At 49.7% G+C, this 23,088-nt stretch overlaps 1 protein-coding gene across 1 annotated transcript in view; it reads right to left on the bottom strand.

Moving 5' to 3' along the window:
- The window catches only part of DNAH10 (dynein axonemal heavy chain 10), a 313,006-nt gene that overhangs the window by 3,889 nt on the left and 286,029 nt on the right, over positions 1-23,088 (bottom strand). The window contains exons 75-84 of the mRNA XM_078767939.1: positions 18,871-19,025; positions 18,546-18,729; positions 18,142-18,342; positions 16,663-16,872; positions 12,370-12,465; positions 5,368-5,539; positions 1,191-1,322; positions 881-1,098; positions 580-747; positions 313-487 (exon numbers count right to left, since the gene is read on the bottom strand). Coding sequence (XP_078624065.1) covers positions 313-487; positions 580-747; positions 881-1,098; positions 1,191-1,322; positions 5,368-5,539; positions 12,370-12,465; positions 16,663-16,872; positions 18,142-18,342; positions 18,546-18,729; positions 18,871-19,025 — 1,711 coding nt within the window. The remainder of the gene's footprint in view (positions 1-312; positions 488-579; positions 748-880; positions 1,099-1,190; positions 1,323-5,367; positions 5,540-12,369; positions 12,466-16,662; positions 16,873-18,141; positions 18,343-18,545; positions 18,730-18,870; positions 19,026-23,088) is intronic.

Here is a 23,088-nt window from a genome sequence, read left to right as displayed (position 1 = left end):
AATCCCGACCCACCAATGAACCGTCATCCCCGTGTTTCACAATCAACCCTCGGATGGACGTTATTCGTTGGTGGACATTAAAGATCCCACGGTGTTGTTTGTGAAGAATAGGCGAGTTATCGCCAGCAACATGAACAGATTACAGATAGCCGCCATAACCTACCAGGGGCACCACATCAGTGGCACAGCCGTGCCCTCAGCCAATGATACTACCCTGTAGCTTTGTGCTGCTCACGAAAGAAGAAGAAGAAGCAGCTGATAAATAGGTGGTGGCGAGAACAAATTTCTCAGTAATTCCAGGTGTGTTCATACCTTGTTTGCTGTCAGTATCTTCGGCTGAGTGAAGCGCGGTGACCTCTGTATGTAGTGTGGCCCTGTCTAGAGGCCAGGTGTGCCGCCGACAAGCCGCCTGAACCAGTGCCAGCAGGTAGGATTCCGGTGCCTGAAGACCTCCCAGCCATATGACCATCGGTTGACCATTCTGCACCTGCAAGGCAAACAGGTGGAAATCGCTGTGAATGTTTTCCGTGATTGAAGCCCTGCAGTAAAAATGTCACGTGACAACGCCCCACACCTTACCCAAGCTGCGTATTGCTCATGGCGTTGACACACGTGTGCCACCCAACTACCCAAGTCTTTGAGCGTATCAGGAGCGAGGCGGCGCCAGCCATCCGGGATCTGTCCGTGCAGGAGTGCCTGTGCCACCTGGTCCAATTCTCTGCTCATGGCTACCTCACCTGCCATTGCCTGTTATTGAGGCGACAAATAAAATAAACACAAAGAGGACAAAAAGCCTTGTCTTGGTGGAAACAGAAATCAAAGTGATCCGATAAATAATCAGCTACAACCTATGAGAGAAGCACGTAGTGGTTCAACTTACCTGCTTTAATTGCATCAGTGAGCTGTCCATGATTTGCAATAGGTGGTTAAAACCGCACAACTCCTGCAGTAAAACCACCACTGTGGGACTCCTGGCCTCTTCTCTCCCCAGGTGCTCCTTCACCTCCTCAATGTTGATCGTCTGGGGCAGTATGGCTTGTATTTCAGATACCGTGCGGCCAAGAACGTCCTCTTCATTCGTTCCACCACACACGTCACCTGGAAATGATAAATCCGTTTGGAAACGCCACAACATGCCAGCTTCAAAGTGGGTCTTCGACAATAAAGGTGGAAAGGTAACCTTTGCCTACCTTGGTGTGGCTGCAAGGAGAGCAGAAAGTTCCACATGTCATGTGCTGCCCGCACGTTGGAATCTATTCCAGCATTGACATGCAAGCCAAGAACTTCCGGGGAGTTTTTCAAAGGAAGCAACTCGATTTCACCTGTGGGATAGGAAACCCCAATGGGCAAACCATGGTTATACTGTAGGACCCTCGACCATATTCCATTATTTTTGCTTTTACCATACAGATGCTCACAGCAAACAATGGAGATGATGATTTGGGTCATGTGATCTGATATGCAAATACTTCGGTCGTTTGGAGATCACAAAGGGACATCAACAGGACAGTAAAGTGCATCGAAGTCTAGTTCGACGACGAAACACACGAGGACACCAAGAAAGACGGATGTGCCATGGAAACACACGAGGACACCAAGAAAGACGGATGTGCCATGGAAACACAGGAGGACACCAAGAAAGACACTTGGATGTATCAAGGAAACACAGGAGGACACCAAGAAAGATGGATGTGCCATGGAAACACACGAGGACACCAAGAAAGATGGATGTGCCATGGAAACACACGAGGACACCAAGAAAGATGGATGTGCCATGGAAACACACGAGGACACCAAGAAAGATGGGTGTGCCATGGAAACACACGAGGACAACAAGAAAGACGGATGTGCCATGGAAATACAGGACACCAAGAAAGACGGATGTGCCAAGGAAACACAGGAGGACACCAAGAAAGATGGATGTGCCATGGAAACACACGAGGACACCAAGAAAGATGGATGTGCCATGGAAACACACGAGGACACCAAGAAAGACGGATGTGCCATGGAAATACAGGACACCAAGAAAGACGGATGTGCCAAGGAAACACACGAGGACACCAAGAAAGACACTTGGATGTATCATGGAAACACAGGTGGACACCAAGAAAGATGGATGTGCAATGGAAACACACGAGGACACCAAGAAAGACACTTGGATCTATCATGGAAACACAGGACACCAAGAAAGACGGATGTGCCATGGAAACACATGAGGACACCAAGAAAGACGGATGTGCCATGGAAACACACGAGGACACCAAGAAAGACTGATGTGCCATGGAAACACACGAGGACACCAAGAAAGACACTTGAATGTATCAAGGAAACACAGGAGGACACCAAGAAAGACACTTGAATGTATCAAGGAAACACAGGAGGACAGCAAGAAAGACACTTGGATGTGTCATGGAAACACAGGAGGACACCAAGAAAGACACTTGGATGTATCATGGAAACACAGGAGGACACCAAGAAAGATGGATGTGCCATGCGAACACATGAGGACACCAAGAAAGACGGATGTATCATGGAAACACATGAGGTCACCAAGAAAGACACTTGAATGTATCATGGAAACACAGAAGGGACACCAGGAAAGATGGATGTGCCATGCAAACACACGAGGACACCAAGAAAGACGGATGTGCCATGGAAATACACGAGGACACCAAGAAAGACGGATGTCCGATGGAAACACACGAGGACACCAAGAAAGATGGATGTGCCATGGAAACACACGAGGACACCAAGAAAGATGGATGTGCCATGGAAACACACGAGGACACCAAGAAAGATGGATGTGCCATGCAAACACACGAGGGCACCAAGAAAGACGGATGTGCCATGGAAGCACACGAGGACACCAAGAAAGATGGATGTGCCATGCGAAACACACGAGGACACCAAGAAAGACGGATGTGCCATGCAAACACATGAGGACACAAAGAAAGATGGATGTGCCATGGAAACACACGAGGACACCAAGAAAGATGGATGTGCCATGCAAACACACGAGGACACCAAGAAAGACGGATGTGCCATGGAAATACATGAGGACACCAAGAAAGACGGATGTGCCATGCAAACACATGAGGACACCAAGAAATACGGATGTGCCATGTAAACACACGACACCAGGAAAGACGGATGTGCCATGCAAACACACGAGGACACCAAGAAAGATGGATGTGCCATGGAAACACACGGGGACACCAAAAAAGATGGATGTGCCATGGAAACACACGAGGACACCAAGAAAGACAGACGTGCCATGGAAATACAAGACACCAAGAAAGACGGATGTGCCAAGGAAACACAGGAGGACACCAAGAAAGACACTTGGATGTATCAAGGAAACACAGGACACCAAGAAAGACGGATGTGCCATGGAAACACACGAGGACACCAAGAAAGACACTTGGATGTATCATGCAAACACATGAGGACACCAAGAAAGACGGATGTGCCATGGAAACACATGAGGACACCAAGAAAGACGGATGTGCCATGGAAACACATGAGGACACCAAGAAAGATGGATGTGCCATGGAAACACATGAGGACACCAAGAAAGATGGATGTGCCATGGAAACACACGAGGACACCAAGAAAGATGGATGTGCCATGGAAACACACGAGGACACCAAGAAAGACGGATGTGCCATGGAAACACACGAGGACACCAAGAAAGACGGATGTGCCATGGAAACACACGAGGACACCAAGAAAGATGGATGTGCCATGGAAACACACGAGGACACCAAGAAAGACGGATGTGCCATGGAAATACATGAGGACACCAAGAAAGACGGATGTGCCATGCAAACACATGAGGACACCAAGAAATACGGATGTGCCATGGAAACACACGAGGACACCAAGAAAGACGGATGTGCCATGCAAACACACGAGGACACCAAGAAAGACGGATGTGCCATGCAAACACACGAGGACACCATGAAAGACGGATGTGCCATGCAAACACATGAGGACACCAAGAAAGACGGATGTGCCATGCAAACACATGAGGACACCAAGAAAGACGGATGTGCCATGGAAATACATGAGGACACCAATAAAGACGGATGTGCCATGGAAATACATGAGGACACCAATAAAGACGGATGTGCCATGGAAACACATGAGGACACCAAGAAAGATGGATGTGCCATGCAAACACATGAGGACACCAAGAAAGACGGATGTGCCATGCAAACACATAAGGACACCAAGAAAGACGGATGTGCCATGCAAATACATGAGGACACCAAGAAAGACGGATGTGCCATGGAAATACATGAGGACACCAAGAAAGATGGATGTGCCATGCAAACACATGAGGACACCAATAAAGACGGATGTGCCATGGAAATACATGAGGACACCAATCAAGACGGATGTGCCATGATAACACATGACGACACCAAGAAAGACGGATGTGCCATGCAAACACATGAGGACACCAAGAAAGACATTTGGATGTATCATGGAAACACATGAGGACACCAAGAAAGACACTTGGATGTATCATGGAAACACATGAGGACACCAAGAAAGACACTTGGATGTATCATGGAAACACAGGAGGACACCAAGAAAGACACTTGGATGTATCATGGAAACACATGAGGACACCAAGAAAGACACTTGGATGTATCATGGAAACACAGGAGGACACCAAGAAAGACACTTGGATGTATCATGGAAACACAGGAGGACACCAAGAAAGACACTTGGATGTATCATGGAAACACATGAGGACACCAAGAAAGACACTTGGATGTACCATGGAAACATAGGAGGACACAAGAAAGACACTTTGATGTACCATGGAAACACAGGAGGACACAAGAAAGACACTTGGATGTATCATGGAAACACAGGAGGACACCAAGAAAGACACTTGGATGTACCATGGAAACACATGAGGACACCAAGAAAGGCACTTGGATGTATCATGGAAACAGATGAGGACACCAAGAAAGACATTTGGATGTATCATGGAAACACATGAGGACACCAAGAAAGACACTTGGATGTATCATGGAAACACATGAGGACACCAAGAAAGACATTTGGATGTATCATGGAAACACATGAGGACACCAAGAAAGACACTTGGATGTATCATGGAAACACATGAGGACACCAAGAAAGACACTTGGATGTATCATGGAAACACATGAGGACACCAAGAAAGACACTTGGATGTATCATGGAAACACAGGAGGACACCAAGAAAGACATGATCTAGAGAGCATTCGTTTGGTTATAAGCACATCGAAGCTCCAAAGCCTGCTCTAACTGTACAGGTAACACTGCATCAACCTTTGCTCACATCATTTGTGAAGAGGTTTTATTCACCTTCATAGGATTCTTTGGCGCCATCAGGGGGTACTCTGTAAGACACGTCATGGTCATGATAGAAAAAGAATGGCTGAAAGGAGTTGAAGAGAAAATCCCCAAGATACTCGTCCATGAATGTGGAGAGTACACGACGGTCAAAGCTATCCGTCACACGGCCACCATAAATGACCTGCACACAGTCAAGGGGAGAAATGTGGAGAAAAAAATTCATCCTTTTCCTCATCTTTGCGTGTTCCACACAACTGAATGTAAACCCTTGACGCGCCGCGACACACTCACTCTGCTGCGACACAACCTTTCCACCACAACACATACACTCCACCATGCCACACACACATTGCCACAACACACACACACCACCACCACCATGCCACACACACATTGCCACAACACACACACACCACCACCACCCTGACATACACACTCTGCCATGACACACACTCTCCGCAGTGACATACACACTCTGCTGCGACACTCACACTCCGCCATGACACACTCTCTCTGCTGTGACACTCACACTCTGCCATGACACACTCTCTCCGCAGTGACATACACACTCTGCGACACTCACACTCCGCCATGACACACTCTCTCCGCCATGACACACTCTCTGCAGTGACATACACACTCCGCTGTGACACTCACACTCCGCCATGACACACTCTCTCCGCAGTGACATACACACTCCGCTGTGACACTCACACTCCATCATGACACACTCTCTCCGCAATGACATATACACTCTGCTGTGACACTCACACTCCGTCATGACACACTCACTCCACAGTGACATACACACTCCACTGTGACACTCACACTCTGCCATGACACACTCACTCCACAGTGACATACACACTCTGCTGCGACACTCACACTCTGCCATGACACACTCTCTCCACAGTGACATACACACTCTGCTGTGACACTCACACTCTGCTATGACACAGTCTCTCCACAGTGACATACACACTCTGCTGTGACACACACTCTGCCATGACACACTCTCTCCACAGTGACATACACACACTGCTGTGACACTCACACTCTGCCATGACACACTCGATCCGCTGCGACACTCACACTCTGCCATGACACACACACTCCGCTGCGACACTCACACTGCGCTGCGACACTCACACTGCGCTGCGACACTCACACTGCGCTGCGACACTCACACTGCGACACACACTGCGCTGCGACACTCACACTGCGCTGCGACACTCACACTGCGCTGCGACACTCACACTGCGCTGCGACACTCACACTGCGCTGCGACACTCACACTGTGCTGCGACACTCACACTGCGCTGTGACACTCACACTGCGCTGTGACACTCACACTGCGCTGCGACACTCACACTGCGCTGCGACACTCACACTGCGCTGCGACACTCACACTGCGCTGCGACACTCACACTGCGCTGCGACACTCACACTGCGCTGCGACACTCACACTGCGCTGCGACACTCACACTGCGCTGTGACACTCACACTGCGCTGCGACACTCACACTGCGCTGCGACACTCACACTGCGCTGCGACACTCACACTGCGCTGTGATACTCACACTGCAACACTCACACTGCGCTGCGACACTCACACTGCGCTGCGACACTCACACTGCGCTGCGACACTCACACTGCGCTGCGACACTCACACTGCGCTGCGACACTCACACTGCGCTGCGACACTCACACTGCGCTGCGACACTCACACTGTGCTGCGACACTCACACTGCGCTGTGACACTCACACTGTGCTGCGACACTCACACTGCGACACTCACACTGCGCTGCGACACTCACACTGCGCTGCGACACTCACACTGCGCTGCGACACTCGCACTGCGCTGCGACACTCACACTGCGCTGCGACACTCACACTGCGCTGCGACACTCACACTGCGCTGCGACACTCACACTGCGCTGTGACACTCACACTGTGCTGACACTCACACTGCGCTGTGACACTCACACTGCGCTGTGACACTCACACTGCGCTGCGACACTCACACTGCGCTGCGACACTCGCACTGCGCTGCGACACTCACACTGCGCTGCGACACTCGCACTGCGCTGCGAGACTCACACTGCACTGCGAGACTCACACTGCGCTGCGACCCTCACACTGCGCTGCGACACTCACACTGCGCTGCGACACTCACACTGCGCTGCGACACTCACACTGCGCTGCGACACTCACACTGCGCTGCGACACTCACACTGCGCTGCGACACTCACACTGCGCTGCGACACTCACACTGCGCTGCGAGACTCACACTGCGCTGCGACCCTCATACTGCGCTGCGACCCTCACACTGCGCTGTGACACTCACACTGCGCTGCGACACTCACACTGTGCTGCGACACTCACACTGCGCTGCGACACTCACACTGTGCTGACACTCACACTGCGCTGCGACAATCACACTGCGCTGCGACACTCACACTGCGCTGACACTCACACTGCGCTGCGACAATCACACTGCGACACTCACACTGCGACACTCACACTGCGCTGCGACACTCACACTGCGCTGCGACACTCACACTGCGCTGCGACACTCACACTGCGACACTCACACTGCGACACTCACACTGCGCTGCGACACTCACACTGCGCTGCGACACTCACACTGCGCTGCGACACTCACACTGCGACACTCACACTGCGACACTCACACTGCGCTGCGACACTCACACTGCGCTGCGACACTCACACTGCGCTGCGAGACTCACACTGCGCTGCGACCCTCATACTGCGCTGCGACCCTCACACTGCGCTGTGACACTCACACTGCGCTGCGACACTCACACTGTGCTGCGACACTCACACTGCGCTGCGACACTCACACTGTGCTGACACTCACACTGCGCTGCGACAATCACACTGCGCTGCGACACTCACACTGCGCTGACACTCACACTGCGCTGCGACAATCACACTGCGACACTCACACTGCGACACTCACACTGCGCTGCGACACTCACACTGCGCTGCGACACTCACACTGCGCTGCGGCACTCACACTGCGACACTCACACTGCGACACTCACACTGCGCTGCGACACTCACACTGCGCTGCGACACTCACACTGCGCTGCGACACTCACACTGCGACACTCACACTGCGACACTCACACTGCGCTGCGACACTCACACTGCGACACTCACACTGCGCTGCGACACTCACACTGCGCTGCGACACTCACACTGTGCTGCGACACTCACACTGCGCTGCGACACTCACACTGTGCTGCGACACTCACACTGCGCTGCGACACTCACACTGCGCTGCGACACTCACACTGCGCTGTGACACTCACACTGTGCTGACACTCACACTGCGCTGCGACAATCACACTGCGCTGCGACACTCACACTGCGCTGACACTCACACTGCGCTGCGACAATCACACTGCGACACTCACACTGCGACACTCACACTGCGCTGCGACACTCACACTGCGCTGCGACACTCACACTGCGCTGCGACACTCACACTGCGACACTCACACTGCGACACTCACACTGCGCTGCGACACTCACACTGCGCTGCGACACTCACACTGCGCTGCGACACTCACACTGCGACACTCACACTGCGACACTCACACTGCGCTGCGACACTCACACTGCGACACTCACACTGCGACACTCACACTGCGCTGCGACACTCACACTGCGCTGCGACACTCACACTGTGCTGCGACACTCACACTGCGCTGCGACACTCACACTGTGCTGCGACACTCACACTGCGCTGCGACACTCACACTGCGCTGTGACACTCACACTGCGCTGTGACACTCACACTGCGCTGCGACACTCACACTGCGCTGCGACACTCACACTGCGCTGCGACACTCACACTGCGCTGCGAGACTCACACTGCCCTGCGAGACTCACACTGCGCTGCGACCCTCACACTGCGCTGCGACACTCACACTGCGCTGCGACACTCACACTGCGCTGCGACACTCACACTGCGCTGCGACACTCACACTGCGCTGCGACACTCACACTGCGCTGCGACACTCACACTGCGCTGCGACACTCACACTGCGCTGCGACACTCACACTGCGCTGCGACACTCACACTGCGCTGCGACACTCACACTGCGCTGCGACACTCACACTGCGCTGCGACACTCACACTGCGCTGCGACACTCACACTGCGCTGCGAGACTCACACTGCGCTGCGAGACTCACATGCGCTGCGACCCTCACACTGCGCTGTGACACTCACACTGCGCTGCGACACTCACACTGCGCTGCGACACTCACACTGCGCTGCGAGACTCACACTGCACTGCGAGACTCACATGCGCTGCGACCCTCACACTGCGCTGCGACACTCACACTGCGCTGCGACACTCACACTGCGCTGCGACCCTCACACTGCGCTGCGACCCTCACACTGCGCTGCGACACTCACACTGCGCTGCGACACTCACACTGCGCTGCGACACTCACACTGCGCTGCGACACTCACACTGCGCTGCGACACTCACACTGCGCTGCGACACTCACACTGCGCTGCGACACTCACACTGCGCTGCGACACTCACACTGCGCTGCGACACTCACACTGCGCTGCGACACTCACACTGCGCTGCGACACTCACACTGCGCTGCGACACTCACACTGCGCTGCGAGACTCACACTGCCCTGCGAGACTCACACTGCGCTGCGACCCTCACACTGCGCTGCGACACTCACACTGCGCTGCGACACTCACACTGCGCTGCGACACTCACACTGCGCTGCGACACTCACACTGCGCTGCGACACTCACACTGCGCTGCGACACTCACACTGCGCTGCGAGACTCACACTGCACTGCGAGACTCACATGCGCTGCGACCCTCACACTGCGCTGCAACACTCACACTGCGCTGCGACACTCACACTGCGCTGCGACACTCACACTGCGCTGCGACACTCACACTGCGCTGCGACACTCACACTGCGCTGCGACACTCACACTGCGCTGCGAGACTCACACTGCGCTGCGACCCTCACACTGCGCTGCGACCCTCACACTGCGCTGCGACACTCACACTGCGCTGCGACACTCACACTGCGCTGCGACACTCACACTGCGCTGCGACACTCACACTGCGCTGTGACACTCACACTGCGCTGCGACACTCACACTGCGCTGCGACACTCACACTGCGACACTCACACTGCGACACTCACACTGCGCTGCGACACTCACACTGTGCTGCGACACTCACACTGCGCTGTGACACTCACACTGCGCTGCGACACTCACACTGCGCTGCGACACTCACACTGCGCTGCGACACTCACACTGCGCTGCGACACTCACACTCCGCTGCGACACTCACACTCCGCTGCGACACTCACACTCCGCTGCGACACTCACACTCCGCTGCGACACTCACACTCCGCTGCGACACTCACACTCCGCTGCGACACTCACACTCCGCTGCGACACTCACACTCCGCTGCGACACTCACACTCCGCTGCGATTCTCACACTGTGCTGCGACACCCACACTGCGCTGCGACACCCACACTGCGCTGCGACACCCACACTGCGCTGCGACACTCACACTCCGCTGCGACACTCACACTCCGCTGCGAGACTCACATGCGCTGCGACCCTCACACTGCGCTGCGACACTCACACTGCGCTGCGACACTCACACTGCGCTGCGACACTCACACTGCGCTGCGACACTCACACTGCGCTGCGACACTCACACTGCGCTGCGACACTCACACTGCGCTGCGAGACTCACACTGCGCTGCGACCCTCACACTGCGCTGCGACACTCACACTGCGCTGCGACACTCACACTGCGCTGCGACACTCACACTGCGCTGCGACACTCACACTGTGCTGCGACACTCACACTGTGCTGTGACACTCACACTGCGCTGCGACACTCACACTGCGCTGCGACACTCACACTGCGACACTCACACTGCGACACTCACACTGCGACACTCACACTGCGACACTCACACTGCGCTGCGACACTCACACTGTGCTGCGACACTCACACTGTGCTGCGACACTCACACTGCGCTGTGACACTCACACTGCGCTGCGACACTCACACTGCGCTGCGACACTCACACTGTGCTGCGACACTCACACTGCGCTGCGACACTCACACTCCGCTGCGACACTCACACTCCGCTGCGACACTCACACTCCGCTGCGACACTCACACTCCGCTGCGACACTCACACTCCGCTGCGACACTCACACTCCGCTGCGATTCTCACACTGTGCTGCGACACCCACACTGTGCTGCGACACCCACACTGCGCTGCGACACCCACACTGCGCTGCGACACTCACACTCCGCTGCGACACTCACACTCCGCTGCGACACTCACACTCTGCTGCGACACTCACACTCTGCTGCGACACTCACACTCTGCTGCGACACTCACACTGTGCTGAGACACTCACACTCCGCTGCGATACTCACACCGCTGCGACACTCACACTCCGCCATGACACACTCTCTCCACAGTGACATACACACTCTGCTGCGACACTCACACTCCGCCACGACAAACTCTCTCCATCGCCACACACTCTCTCCTTGCCACACACTCTCTCCATCGCCACACACTCTTTCCATCGCCACACACTCTCTCCATCGCCACACACTCTCTCCATTGCCACACACTCTCTCCATTGCCACACACTCTCTCCATCGCCACACACTCTCTCCTTGCCACACACTTTCTCCATCGCCACACACTTTCTCCATCGCCACACACTCTCCATCGCCACACACTCTCTCCATCGCCACACACTCTCTCCTCGTCACACGTTTAATGGTGAAGACACTTGCAAAAAATTTATATATTTATTTTACACTAAAAGGCGAAATTCCAATAATTGGTTGACATAGTCATAGAGGAACAAAGGACTTCGCTATCCACGTATTGCACAACCATTGCTTTTGTATACCTTAATATTCAAAAAAAATTAAAAGTACCACCTCTCCAATCAAATATTTCAGATTCTCCCAAGGGACATCACTTTGGCCCTGGTCGTTTTTCTTCGCCAGGTACGTTTTAAGGATTTCCAGAGACACCTGCGTGCACCATGAGAAACAATACAAGATTTATTGGGAAAACGGTTTTGTTCAGAATGCATGAAAAGGTATTCTTCAAGGTGTATGTATTTGAGCGCAACGCGTACGTGCTGGGGGGAGGAGGGGGTCGGGTGGGAGAAGTATAAACACAAGGACACCGAGGACTTCCAGGAAAGAAGTTGGAATTTCAAAAAAAAAAAAAAAGTATCGGGTGAATTAGCGGGGGTAGAAAAGATCAAGGTTTTGGATGGGGGAAGATAAGAGATGGTGGTGCACAGCTGTTTTAAAGACCTGGAGGGAAGAGTGGGATTGAAGGGAGTGGGGGAGTTTGTTCCAGAGGCGGGAGAAAAGGGGAATGAAAGAGTGAAGGTGAGCAAAGAGCCTAGATGTTGGCAGTTTAACCATAAGAGGGTTGCAGGCAGATCTTGTGCGACCTGAAGGAATATTGGGGGGACAGCACAGAGAGAGCTGGGGGAGCAAGGCCGGAGAGGAGTCGGTAGAAGACAGAAAGACCACCAACCTGCTTGCGGTGTGTGAGTGAAAGGCCCTCGGAGTTAGCTTCATCGCAGGAGATTCCAATGATTCTGAAAGCTTTGGTTTCAACAGCGTGAAGCCGAGCTAGGTGTGAGGCAGGAGCACCAGCCCAGAGGGGGGAACAGTATTCCATTGAGCTGCGGATGAAAGCCTTGTATGTGGTGAGGAGCTCAGGTGTGCCAAGGACGGACTTCGCACGATGGAGGATGCCCAGTCGGTGACTGGCTCTTAAGGCCAGCTTGGAAATGTGGTTTTCCCAAGAAAGATCATGGCAGATAGTGAGACCCAAAAGCTTGAGCGACAGAACTTCATGGAGAGGATTGTTGAGAAAGTAGATGGGAGGGTTTTCCAGTCGGTCCTTTCGGAGAGACATTGTAAGAGTGTGCGATTTGTCAGGATTGAAAGACATGTTCCACTTGTTTGACCAGTCTGTGATTTTGTCCAGGTCTGCAGAGAGTGAGGAGGCTGCAGACTGCCGATCTGAGGGATGAGGAATGGAGCGGCAGATAGTGGAGTCATCAGCAAAGAGATAGAGAGCATTTTCGAGAGAGTCGGAGAGATCATTGATGAAGACCAGAAATAGCACAGGGCCCAGAACACTACCTTGGGGGAACTCCAGCCAGAACAGGAAGGGGAGATGAGAGAAATCCATTCAGGGCCACACGTTGCCTTTGACCAGAGAGGAAGTCCGCAAGCCATGAGTGGAGATTTCCAATGGATACCATAGGAGGAGAGTTTTGTGAGCAGAGCTGGGTGCCAGACCGTATCGAAGGCACGTGATATGTCAAGTGAGACAGCTCTGATTTCCTGTTTGGCATTGAGGACCTCCATCCATTGTTGAGACAGCAGAAGCAACATGTCCAGAGTAGAATGACCTGGTCTAAATCCAAATTGATGATCAGAGATCAAGCCATTGGAGAAGAGGAAGGATTTGATATCCGAAGCAATGATGGATTCTATGACTTTGCTGATAATTGGAAGCAGGCTGATTGGTCTGTAGTTGCAAAGATCTGTTTTGGCACCTTTTTTGTGTAAAGCAGTAATGTTAGCTGATTTCCAAGATGCTGGCAGATGACCTTGAGCAAAAGAGAGGGTGAAAAGAACAGAGAGAGGGGAGATAGAGCGGCAGAGCAGGATTTTAGGATCCGTGGGCTGATGCCGTCTGGTCCAGTTGCAGAATCAGAGTCGAGGTTTGACAGAAACTTCTCCACCTTGTCAGGAGAGAAGGACACAGAGTGCAGGAGCAGTTGGGTTCGACTGGGAAAGGTGGGAACAGAGAGAGATGGGTTTGGGACACAAGATTTTGAGGCAAGCACAGAGTTGAGGCATTCGGCTTTGTCACGTGCAGTGTCAACTGTGTAGCCATTTGAGGTAAGGGAGGGGATGGAGGGGGAACTCCTCCTATGGTATCCATGGAAATCTCCATGCATGGCTTGCGGACTTCCTCTCTGGTCGTAGTCAACGTGTGGCCCTGAATGGATTTCTCTCATCTCCCCTTCCTGTTCAGGCTGGAGTTCCCCAAGGCAGTGTTCTGGGCCCTGTGCTTTTTCTGGTCTTATCAATGATCTCTCCGACTCTCTGGAAAATCCTCTCTATCTCTTTGCTGATGACTCCACTCTCTGCCGCTCCATTCCTCTTCCCTCAGATCGGCAGTCTGCAGCCTCCTCACTCTCTGAAGACCTGGACAAAATCACAGACTTGGCAAACAAGTGGAACATGTCTTTCAATCCTGACAAATCTCACACTCTTACTATGTCTCTTTGAAAAGATCGACTGGACAACAAACCTCCCATATACTTTCTCAACAATCCCCTCCAAGAAGTTCTGTCGCTCAAGCTTTTGGGTCTCACTATCTGCCATGATCTTTCTTGGGAAAACCACATTTCAAAGCTGGCCTCCAAAGCCAGTCGTGGACTGGGCATCCTCCGTCGTGTGAAATCCTTCCTAGGCACACCTGAGCTCCTCACCACATGCAAGGCTTTCATCCGCAGCTCAATGGAATACTGTTCTCCCCTATGGGCCGGTGCTCCTGCCTCACACCTAGCTCGGCTTCACGCTGTTGAAACCAAAGCTTTCAGAATCATTGGAATCTCCCGCGATGAAGCTATCTCTGAGGGCCTTTCACTCACTCACCACAGGCAGGTAGGTGGTATTTCTGTCTTCTACCGACTCCTCTCCGGCCTTGCTCTGCCAGCTCTCTCTGTGCTCTGTCCCCCAAATATTCCTACAGGTCGCACAAGATCTGCCAGCAACCCTCTGATGGTTAAACTGCTGAAATCTCGGCTCTCTGCTCACCTTCACTCTTTCATTCCTCTTTTGTCCCGCCTCTGGAACAAACTCCCACACTCCCTTCAATCCCACTCCTCCCTCCAGGTCTTTAAAACAGCTGTTCACCACCATCTCTTATCTTCCCCCATCCAAAACCGTGATCTTTTCTACCCCCGCTAATTCACCCCAGATCCGCCTTGTTTGAAATTCCAACTTCTTTCCTGGAAGTCCTGGCAGTGTCCATATGTTTTATACCTCTCCCACCCCCTCTTCCCATGCCTACCCCCCCCCAAAGCCCTCTCCCTCCCACAGATCTCTCGATGTCTCCATGTCTCTCAGTCCCTGCTCTCAAATGTTGTGTTTGTGTCCTTCCTCCTCTCTCCCCATCTTGTCTACCGCTCCTGATGTTATATGTTTTATGTGTCGGTTTGTCTTTCTGTGTGATTAATGTTCGCTCTTTCACGAGCCTCGATCTTGTATACAAAAAAAAACAAAAAAAAAAACGGATTTGACCAGACGCCACCAGGATTTGGAGGAAGGAGACAGGTTTGAGAGTTCAATCTTGAGTGTGGAGAGATAGTGCTTCCTCGCACTCCTGAGGGTAGACACACACTTGTTCCGAGCTTGGTGGAAGGAACTGAGATTGCCTTCAGTTGGATTTGCCTTCCAAGAGGCAAAGGCAAGTTGTTTCAGGGCAACTGCCTCACCACAAGATTCAGTGTACCATGGACAGGAGGAAGGGTAAGACAACTGAAGACGAGATGGGATAAATCTGTGCATGAGAGAGAGCAGTTTGCTTTGGAAGAATTCCCAGGAAGAATTTATGTCAGAGGCAGTAGAGATGGTAGACCAGTCCAGATGATTGATGGCTGCTTGCAGACCGTGCCAGTCAGCCTGAGTGAAATGCCAGACTCGTCGGCGCTGAGGAGGCTCTGTGAGAATGGCCAGAGAGATGTCCACTTTAACAAGCACGTGATCAGAAGAACCGATTGGAGCAGAAGAAGAGCAGCAGACATTTTCAGGGAAGTTAGTCATAACCAAGTCCAGAAGAGAAGATACTCCATTGACTGAGATCCGGGTCGGGAAATTGACAGATTGTGTCACTGTGTGTCAGTCCCAATGAGTCGCAGAAGTCCTTTGCTGAGGTGCCATGGCTGGTGAGAGATGAACCCACACCCAGCCAGCTGGCATGATGACAGTTGAAGTTGCCTTGAAACCTTGAAAGCACAAACTACTTCAGTGCTGGAGTTGAGCAATCAGCGTGAATAAAACACAAAAGGAAAGAGCCTACTGTGTCATGTTTTGATGTCATACAGACATTGGGTAGGACTATACTCACCAAACTCACAGCGTGAGTACCCTTACCACGAGTATACACTGTCATGTCGGACTCACCTGAAAGTCAGAATGGCTGAAGTCGTAAGGAACGTTCCAGCCGGTCTTCCCGTAGAGGCGGCGCTCCTGGAGCACACCGTGGAAGAACGCGAGCACATAGACCAGGGGACGGAATGCCTTGTGTGGGCACGCCTGAAGATCCTCGTCGGTCAGCTGAGAATAGGTGGCAAGCAGGTTTGGCTTCATTCCCTTTGGAGATTCGGTTACCACCTTCAGGTCAGGGAAGGATGGAGAATGAAACGCGGTGTCAAAGTAATTTTCATGAGACGTGATGTATAACTTCCTCATGGATTTTAATGAGGCCATTTTGACAAAACCATCTGATATGTAGCACTGTATGATAATGTAATCAGCCATGATCTTTCCTGGGAAAACCACATTTCAAATCTGGCCTCCAAAGCTAGTGGCCGACTGGACATCCTCAGTCATGCGAAGTCCTTCCTTGGCACACCTGAGCTCCTCACCACATACAAGGCTTTCATCCGCAGCTCAATGGAATACTGTTCTCCTCTCTGGGCCGGTACTCCTGCCTCACACCTAGCTCGGCTTCACGTTGTTGAAACAAAATCTTTCACAATCATTGGAATCTCCTGCGATGAAGCTAACTCCGAAGACCTTTCACTCACTCACCGCAGGTAGGTTGGTGGTCTTTCTGTCTTCTACCGACTCCTCTCCGGCCTTGCACCCCCAGCTCTCTCTGGGCTCTGTCCCCCAAATATTCCTACAGGTCGCACAAGATCTGCCAGCAACCCTCTTATGGTTAAACTGCCAAAGTCTAGGCTCTCTGCTCACCTTCACTCCTTCATTCCTCTTTTCTCCCGCCTCTGGAACAAACTCTCTCACTCCCTTCAATCCCACTCCTCCCTCCAGGTCTTTAAAACGGCTGTTCACCACCATCTCTTATCTTCCCCCATCCAAAACCTTGATCTTTTCTACCCCCGCTAATTCACCCCAAATCCACCTTTTTCAAATTCCGTTTTCTTTCCTGAAAGTCCTTGTCGTGTCCATCTTGTTTAACCCGTGTACCCCACCCCAGGCCTCTCTCTTCCACAGATCTCCTGATGTCTCTGTTCTTTACTGTTGTGTTTCCCTCTCTCTCTCCCCCTCGTCTCTCACTCCCTTTATTATATGTTATATGTGTTAGCTCTTACATGAGCCTCGACCTAGTATACAAAAAAACAAATGCGTGCAACGGTTTTGCAATCATTGCATCACCCATTCCAGGTGATTTGGGGCTGCAGACCTTTCGTGGCGCGTGGACGGATTTCTTTATGAATCCTTTCTTCTGCTCCACATATTATATTGGATGAGAATAATTAAATAATTGTAAAGAGCATCATTTGCTGAGCAAGGTTGGAGACCAACAACTGCATAGTTGAAAGGTAGTTCAATCACTGTGAGCCTAATGATCATGGTAATCTCAATCAATTTTGGGAACAGGTGGTTTAAGGGGCAAGTATCATCATTTGAACCCTGTACCTTGAGTGATCTCTGTAATAGGCCTATGGGGAAGCCAGGTACAGGGTCGGTCGTCATCCAGAGACGGAAGGTAGCGTGTGGTCTTACAGCAGAATCGAGAGCTTTTTCTAGTTCTGGCAGCCATTTCATCAGCAGGTGGCAGTTCTGAAGCACGAGCCAGTGTCCGTTTGTCATCGCCACTGTCAAAACTTGCAGTGCAGCCTAAGGTTTTCACAGGTCAAGGAGGTATAGGTAAGTTAAGAGGACACCAGGAACAGCAGGCTAAAATAACTTGAATAACTCCGTCATATAATTACAGTTGCTCATTGTCGTTAAAGGCACAAAGTTTGTGTGTAAATCATGTTGGGAACTACTGACTTGGTGAAACCATACTATGATCTGTATGATAACCTCCTCTTCCATACCTTCTCCTGACCCTGGCCCATTGCCAGTATATGCAGCCTGGTAGAATCCTGGCCCACTCGCATGGCCAAGTGAGCAAGTTCAGCAGTCGGATCGGTGCCGGGACTCAACAGGAAAAGCACCGGAGTGATGGAGGAGCTCTGCTGTAGCACGTGCTCTATTTGTCGTCCAGGTGGTTCCACGAACCTGGGTGACATTGTAAAATGAGCAACTGAGATGCTTTGATCCAGGTGTGTTCAGAAACAAATGACAAAATGAATGTTGAGGTGTAGACATAATCAGGTGAACAAAGTAGTTGTGCATTAAATGGAACTGTAGTATTCCCACCTGTGGTCCAGTGTAGCAGAAATGTAATTGGTAATGGCTTGGTGTACTCGATCAACACGGAACAATCGCAAAAACAACAGTTTCTGGAAGTTTGAAAGGCCAGTCCTGAATAGGCCTGGCAGCACCAAAGTCTCCGGGTTGTCCGAGTCATACCACTGTGTACAACAGGAAGGCAGGGACTTCGGCAAAAAGGTTTATTATTACTCATGTACAAAGGCAACATAAACTACAGCAATTGCTTGGTAATGGTGGATGGTGGAGGTAATGGTGGAGTCAGATGTTTCAACCACAAATTGCTTTTCATCCTGGACGATGCAGGCAACACCAATCAGGTGTTAAATACCTTTGAGAACTAGAACGGCACTCAGTAGAGAGCAAACCTCCGCCTGGTTGGCCATATCACTCAATGGTGAAGAATCACTTAAAAAATTATACTGGTTGGATCCGGATCCAGGTCTTCACCAAAATTGAATCGATTCTTCCTTGTCACACACACAACCTGTCCGACAAGTTTCGTCCAAATCCATTAATAACTTTTTGAGATATCCCACTATATGTTGGTTTTGGCCCTATCTCCCAATGGTGAAGAATCACTTAAAAATTAAATAACTCTCATATCCATATTCAGATCTTCACCAAAATCGAATCGATTCTTCCTTGTCAGACAATCAACCGTTCCACCCAGTTTTGTCCAAATCCTTCCACAACTTTTTGAGTTATCCTGCTATGTATCATTTTTGGCCCTATCTGCCAATGGTGAAGAATCACTTATGAAACCCATGCCATGAAAAAATTATGAAAAATGGTGAGACCCATTCCACGGTAAATTGTGAGACCCATTCCACGGTAAATTGTGAGACCCAAGCCACGGTAAATTGTGAGACCCAAGCCACGGTAAATTGTGAGTCCCAAGCCACGGTAAATTGTGGGACCCATTCCACGGTAAATTGTGAGACCCAAGCCACGGTAAATTGAGACCCATTCCATGGTAAATTGTGAGACCCAAGCCACGGTAAATTGTGAGTCCCAAGCCACGGTAAATTGTGAGACCCATTCCACGGTAAATTGTGAGACCCAAAGCCATGGTAAATTGTGAGACCCAAGCCATGGTAAATTGTGAGACCCAAGCCACGGTAAATTGTGAGACCCAAGCCATGGTAAATTGTGAGACCAAAGCCATGGTAAATGCTGCGACCCATTCCACGGTAAATATTGAGACTCATATCATGTTGAGCATCACATCCTCTGGATGTGTGTGCAGTTATTGTAGGTACGGTTGGTTTGTGCATGTGTGCCGGTTGAGTGTGTGGGCCGGTTGAGTGTGTGGGCCAGTTGAGTGTGTGGTAGGTGTGGTTTTGTGCATGGATCTCCGGGACATTGGGCAAAGATCACTGGTGATGAATAGCCGAACTGTTTTAACTCCTGAGGCAAGCAGCCAATTATGGCAGTTATCGCGCGCGTGAGATGGAAGGCTGCGAGGCGTTTACCTGAACGAAAAGACGGGTTTATTCCGAAACCACGAACAAAGAAACACAACAATAATGATTTCATGAAAATAAAGCACGGAATGAAAATGTCGAAATCAAAACTGAAGTAAATTAATTTCCTAACTGAGACGTCTCGTCACACTGACACAAATACAAACACAGGGGAAAGATGAAATAAAAATAAAATGTTCCCTTTGGCCGGCCGGTACTTATCGGTGTGTAAATGGTATTTTTAGGAGGTTTGCAGTGATGATGCTTGAAACAACGACAGGCGGGTAGATGGCGATGCGTAGAACGCCGCGCGCCAATAAGCGATCGGTGACAAGGCGGGAGGCGAGCATGTCCAGCGTTCCCTTCTCCTCATACACGGACTCTGCTTTGCACTCCTAAGAATTTCCTGCTCCTCCACAGGGCTGTCCGTCCACGCTCGCCTCCTTAGCGAAAGGCAAAGTCCACCACCACAAAAATTGCCAGCGCCCTGCTCGAAGCCAAAAGTATCAAAGATGGCGAAGCCTTCTTGTTTGATCCCGAGCAGCCCAACTACTCTCTCTCTCTCTCTCTCTCTCTCTCTGTCTCTGTCTCTGTCTCTTTCTCTGTCTCTCTCTGTCTCTCTCCTTCTCGCTGACATCACTCCAACCAATCGCGAAGCTCTTTCAAAATCGTCCACGGTCCAACCACGTCCCTCGAGGCATAGCCTACCGGCTCTTTCTCCCTTCCCTCCTTCCCCCCTCGCCCCCCCCCCCCCATCGTACCACTCTGGGGGCGTGACCTTTTGCCGTAAGTGTGCATTTGGGCGGCTTTCTTGCCATGAGTGTGGAGAACACATAAACAACCTTAATCTACAGTTTCCCTACTTAAGTACATCGAGATTTCTCCGACAAGTCACGCGGTCCAAGCTATTAATTATACAGTGCTACCTCTCCTACGGTATTCTTTCACCTACCCCTCCCACAAACATAACAATATTCACACCCCTTGACCTTTTCACATATTGTTGTGTTACAGCCTTCATTTAAAATTGATTAAATTGAGATTTTTATCACTGATCTGCACATAAATACCCCATCATGTCAAAATGGAATATCTTTTTTTAATACAAAATAATTAAAAATGAAAAACGGAAATGTCATGAGTCAATAAGTATTCAACCCCTTTGCTTTGACACTCCAAATTGAGCTCAAGTGCATTCAAATTCCTTTGATCATCCTCAAGATGTCTCTACAACTTGATTTGAGTCCACCTGTCGCCAATTCAATTGATTGGACATGATTTAGAAAGAAACACACTTAGTCCCCACAGTTGACAGTGCAATGTCAGAGCAGAAACTCCACCAAAAAGTCCAAGGAACTGTACGTAGAACTCCAAGATAAAATTGTGAGGAGGCATAGATCTGGGGAAGAGTATAGATACTTAAGAGTATAGATATTAAGTATCCACTTAATAGAAAAGTGGCTGCCATTTATTGTTGCTGCCACAATTTAAGTGTACATCAGGGCTGGATTTGTTCTACAGATGTATCCCAAGCACCCTGAAATGACAAACCAACTGTGTAGTGGGTGTTGCACGAAACTCATTTTCTAGGCCTCTCTTGAAAACAGGCTCCTGGACTACAAAGACGCTTCAACAAAGTATTGACTCAGGCGACTGAATACTTATGTGAATGAGATATTTCTGTATTTCATCTTTTATTATTTTGTAAAAAATTTCAAATAAAAATAAAAGTATTGACTCAGGGGATTGAATACTTATATGAATGAGATATTTCTGTATTTCATCTTTTATTATTTTGTAAAAAATTTCAAATAAAAATAAAAGTATTGACTCAGGGGACTGAATACTTATGTGAATGAGATATTTCTGTATTTCATCTTTTATTATTTTGTAAAAAATTTCAAATAAAAATAAAAGTATTGACTCAGGGGATTGAATACTTATATGAATGAGATATTTCTGTATTTCATCTTTTATTATTTTGTAAAAAATTTCAAATAAAAATAAAAGTATTGACTCGGGGGACTGAATACTTATATGAATGAGATATTTCTGTATTTCATCTTTTATTATTTTGTAAAAAATTTCAAATAAAAGTATTGACTCGGGGGACTGAATACTTATGTGAATGAGATATTTCTGTATTTCATCTTTTATTATTTTGTAAAAAATTTCAAATAAAAGTATTGACTCGGGGGACTGAATACTTATGTGAATGAGATATTTCTGTATTTCATCTTTTATTATTTTGTAAAAAATTTCAAATAAAAATAAAAGTATTGACTCAGGGGACTGAATACTTATATGAATGAGATATTTCTGTATTTCATCTTTTATTATTTTGTAAAAAATTTCAAATAAAAATAAAAGTATTGACTCGGGGGACTGAATACTTATATGAATGAGATATTTCTGTATTTCATCTTTTATTATTTTGTAAAAAATTTCAAATAAAAGTATTGACTCGGGGGACTGAATACTTATGTGAATGAGATATTTCTGTATTTCATCTTTTATTATTTTGTAAAAAATTTCAAATAAAAGTATTGACTCGGGGGACTGAATACTTATGTGAATGAGATATTTCTGTATTTCATCTTTTATTATTTTGTAAAAAATTTCAAATAAAAATAAAAGTATTGACTCAGGGGACTGAATACTTATATGAATGAGATATTTCTGTATTTCATCTTTTATTATTTTGTAAAAAATTTCAAATAAAAATAAAAGTATTGACTCG

Source organism: Myxine glutinosa, chromosome 14 (assembly GCF_964187855.1).
Source record: "Myxine glutinosa chromosome 14, kmMyxGlut1.1, whole genome shotgun sequence".
Classification (NCBI taxonomy): domain Eukaryota; kingdom Metazoa; phylum Chordata; class Myxini; order Myxiniformes; family Myxinidae; genus Myxine; species Myxine glutinosa.
Note: the sequence above shows the minus strand (reverse complement) of the source record. Positions and strands in the feature narration are given on the sequence as shown.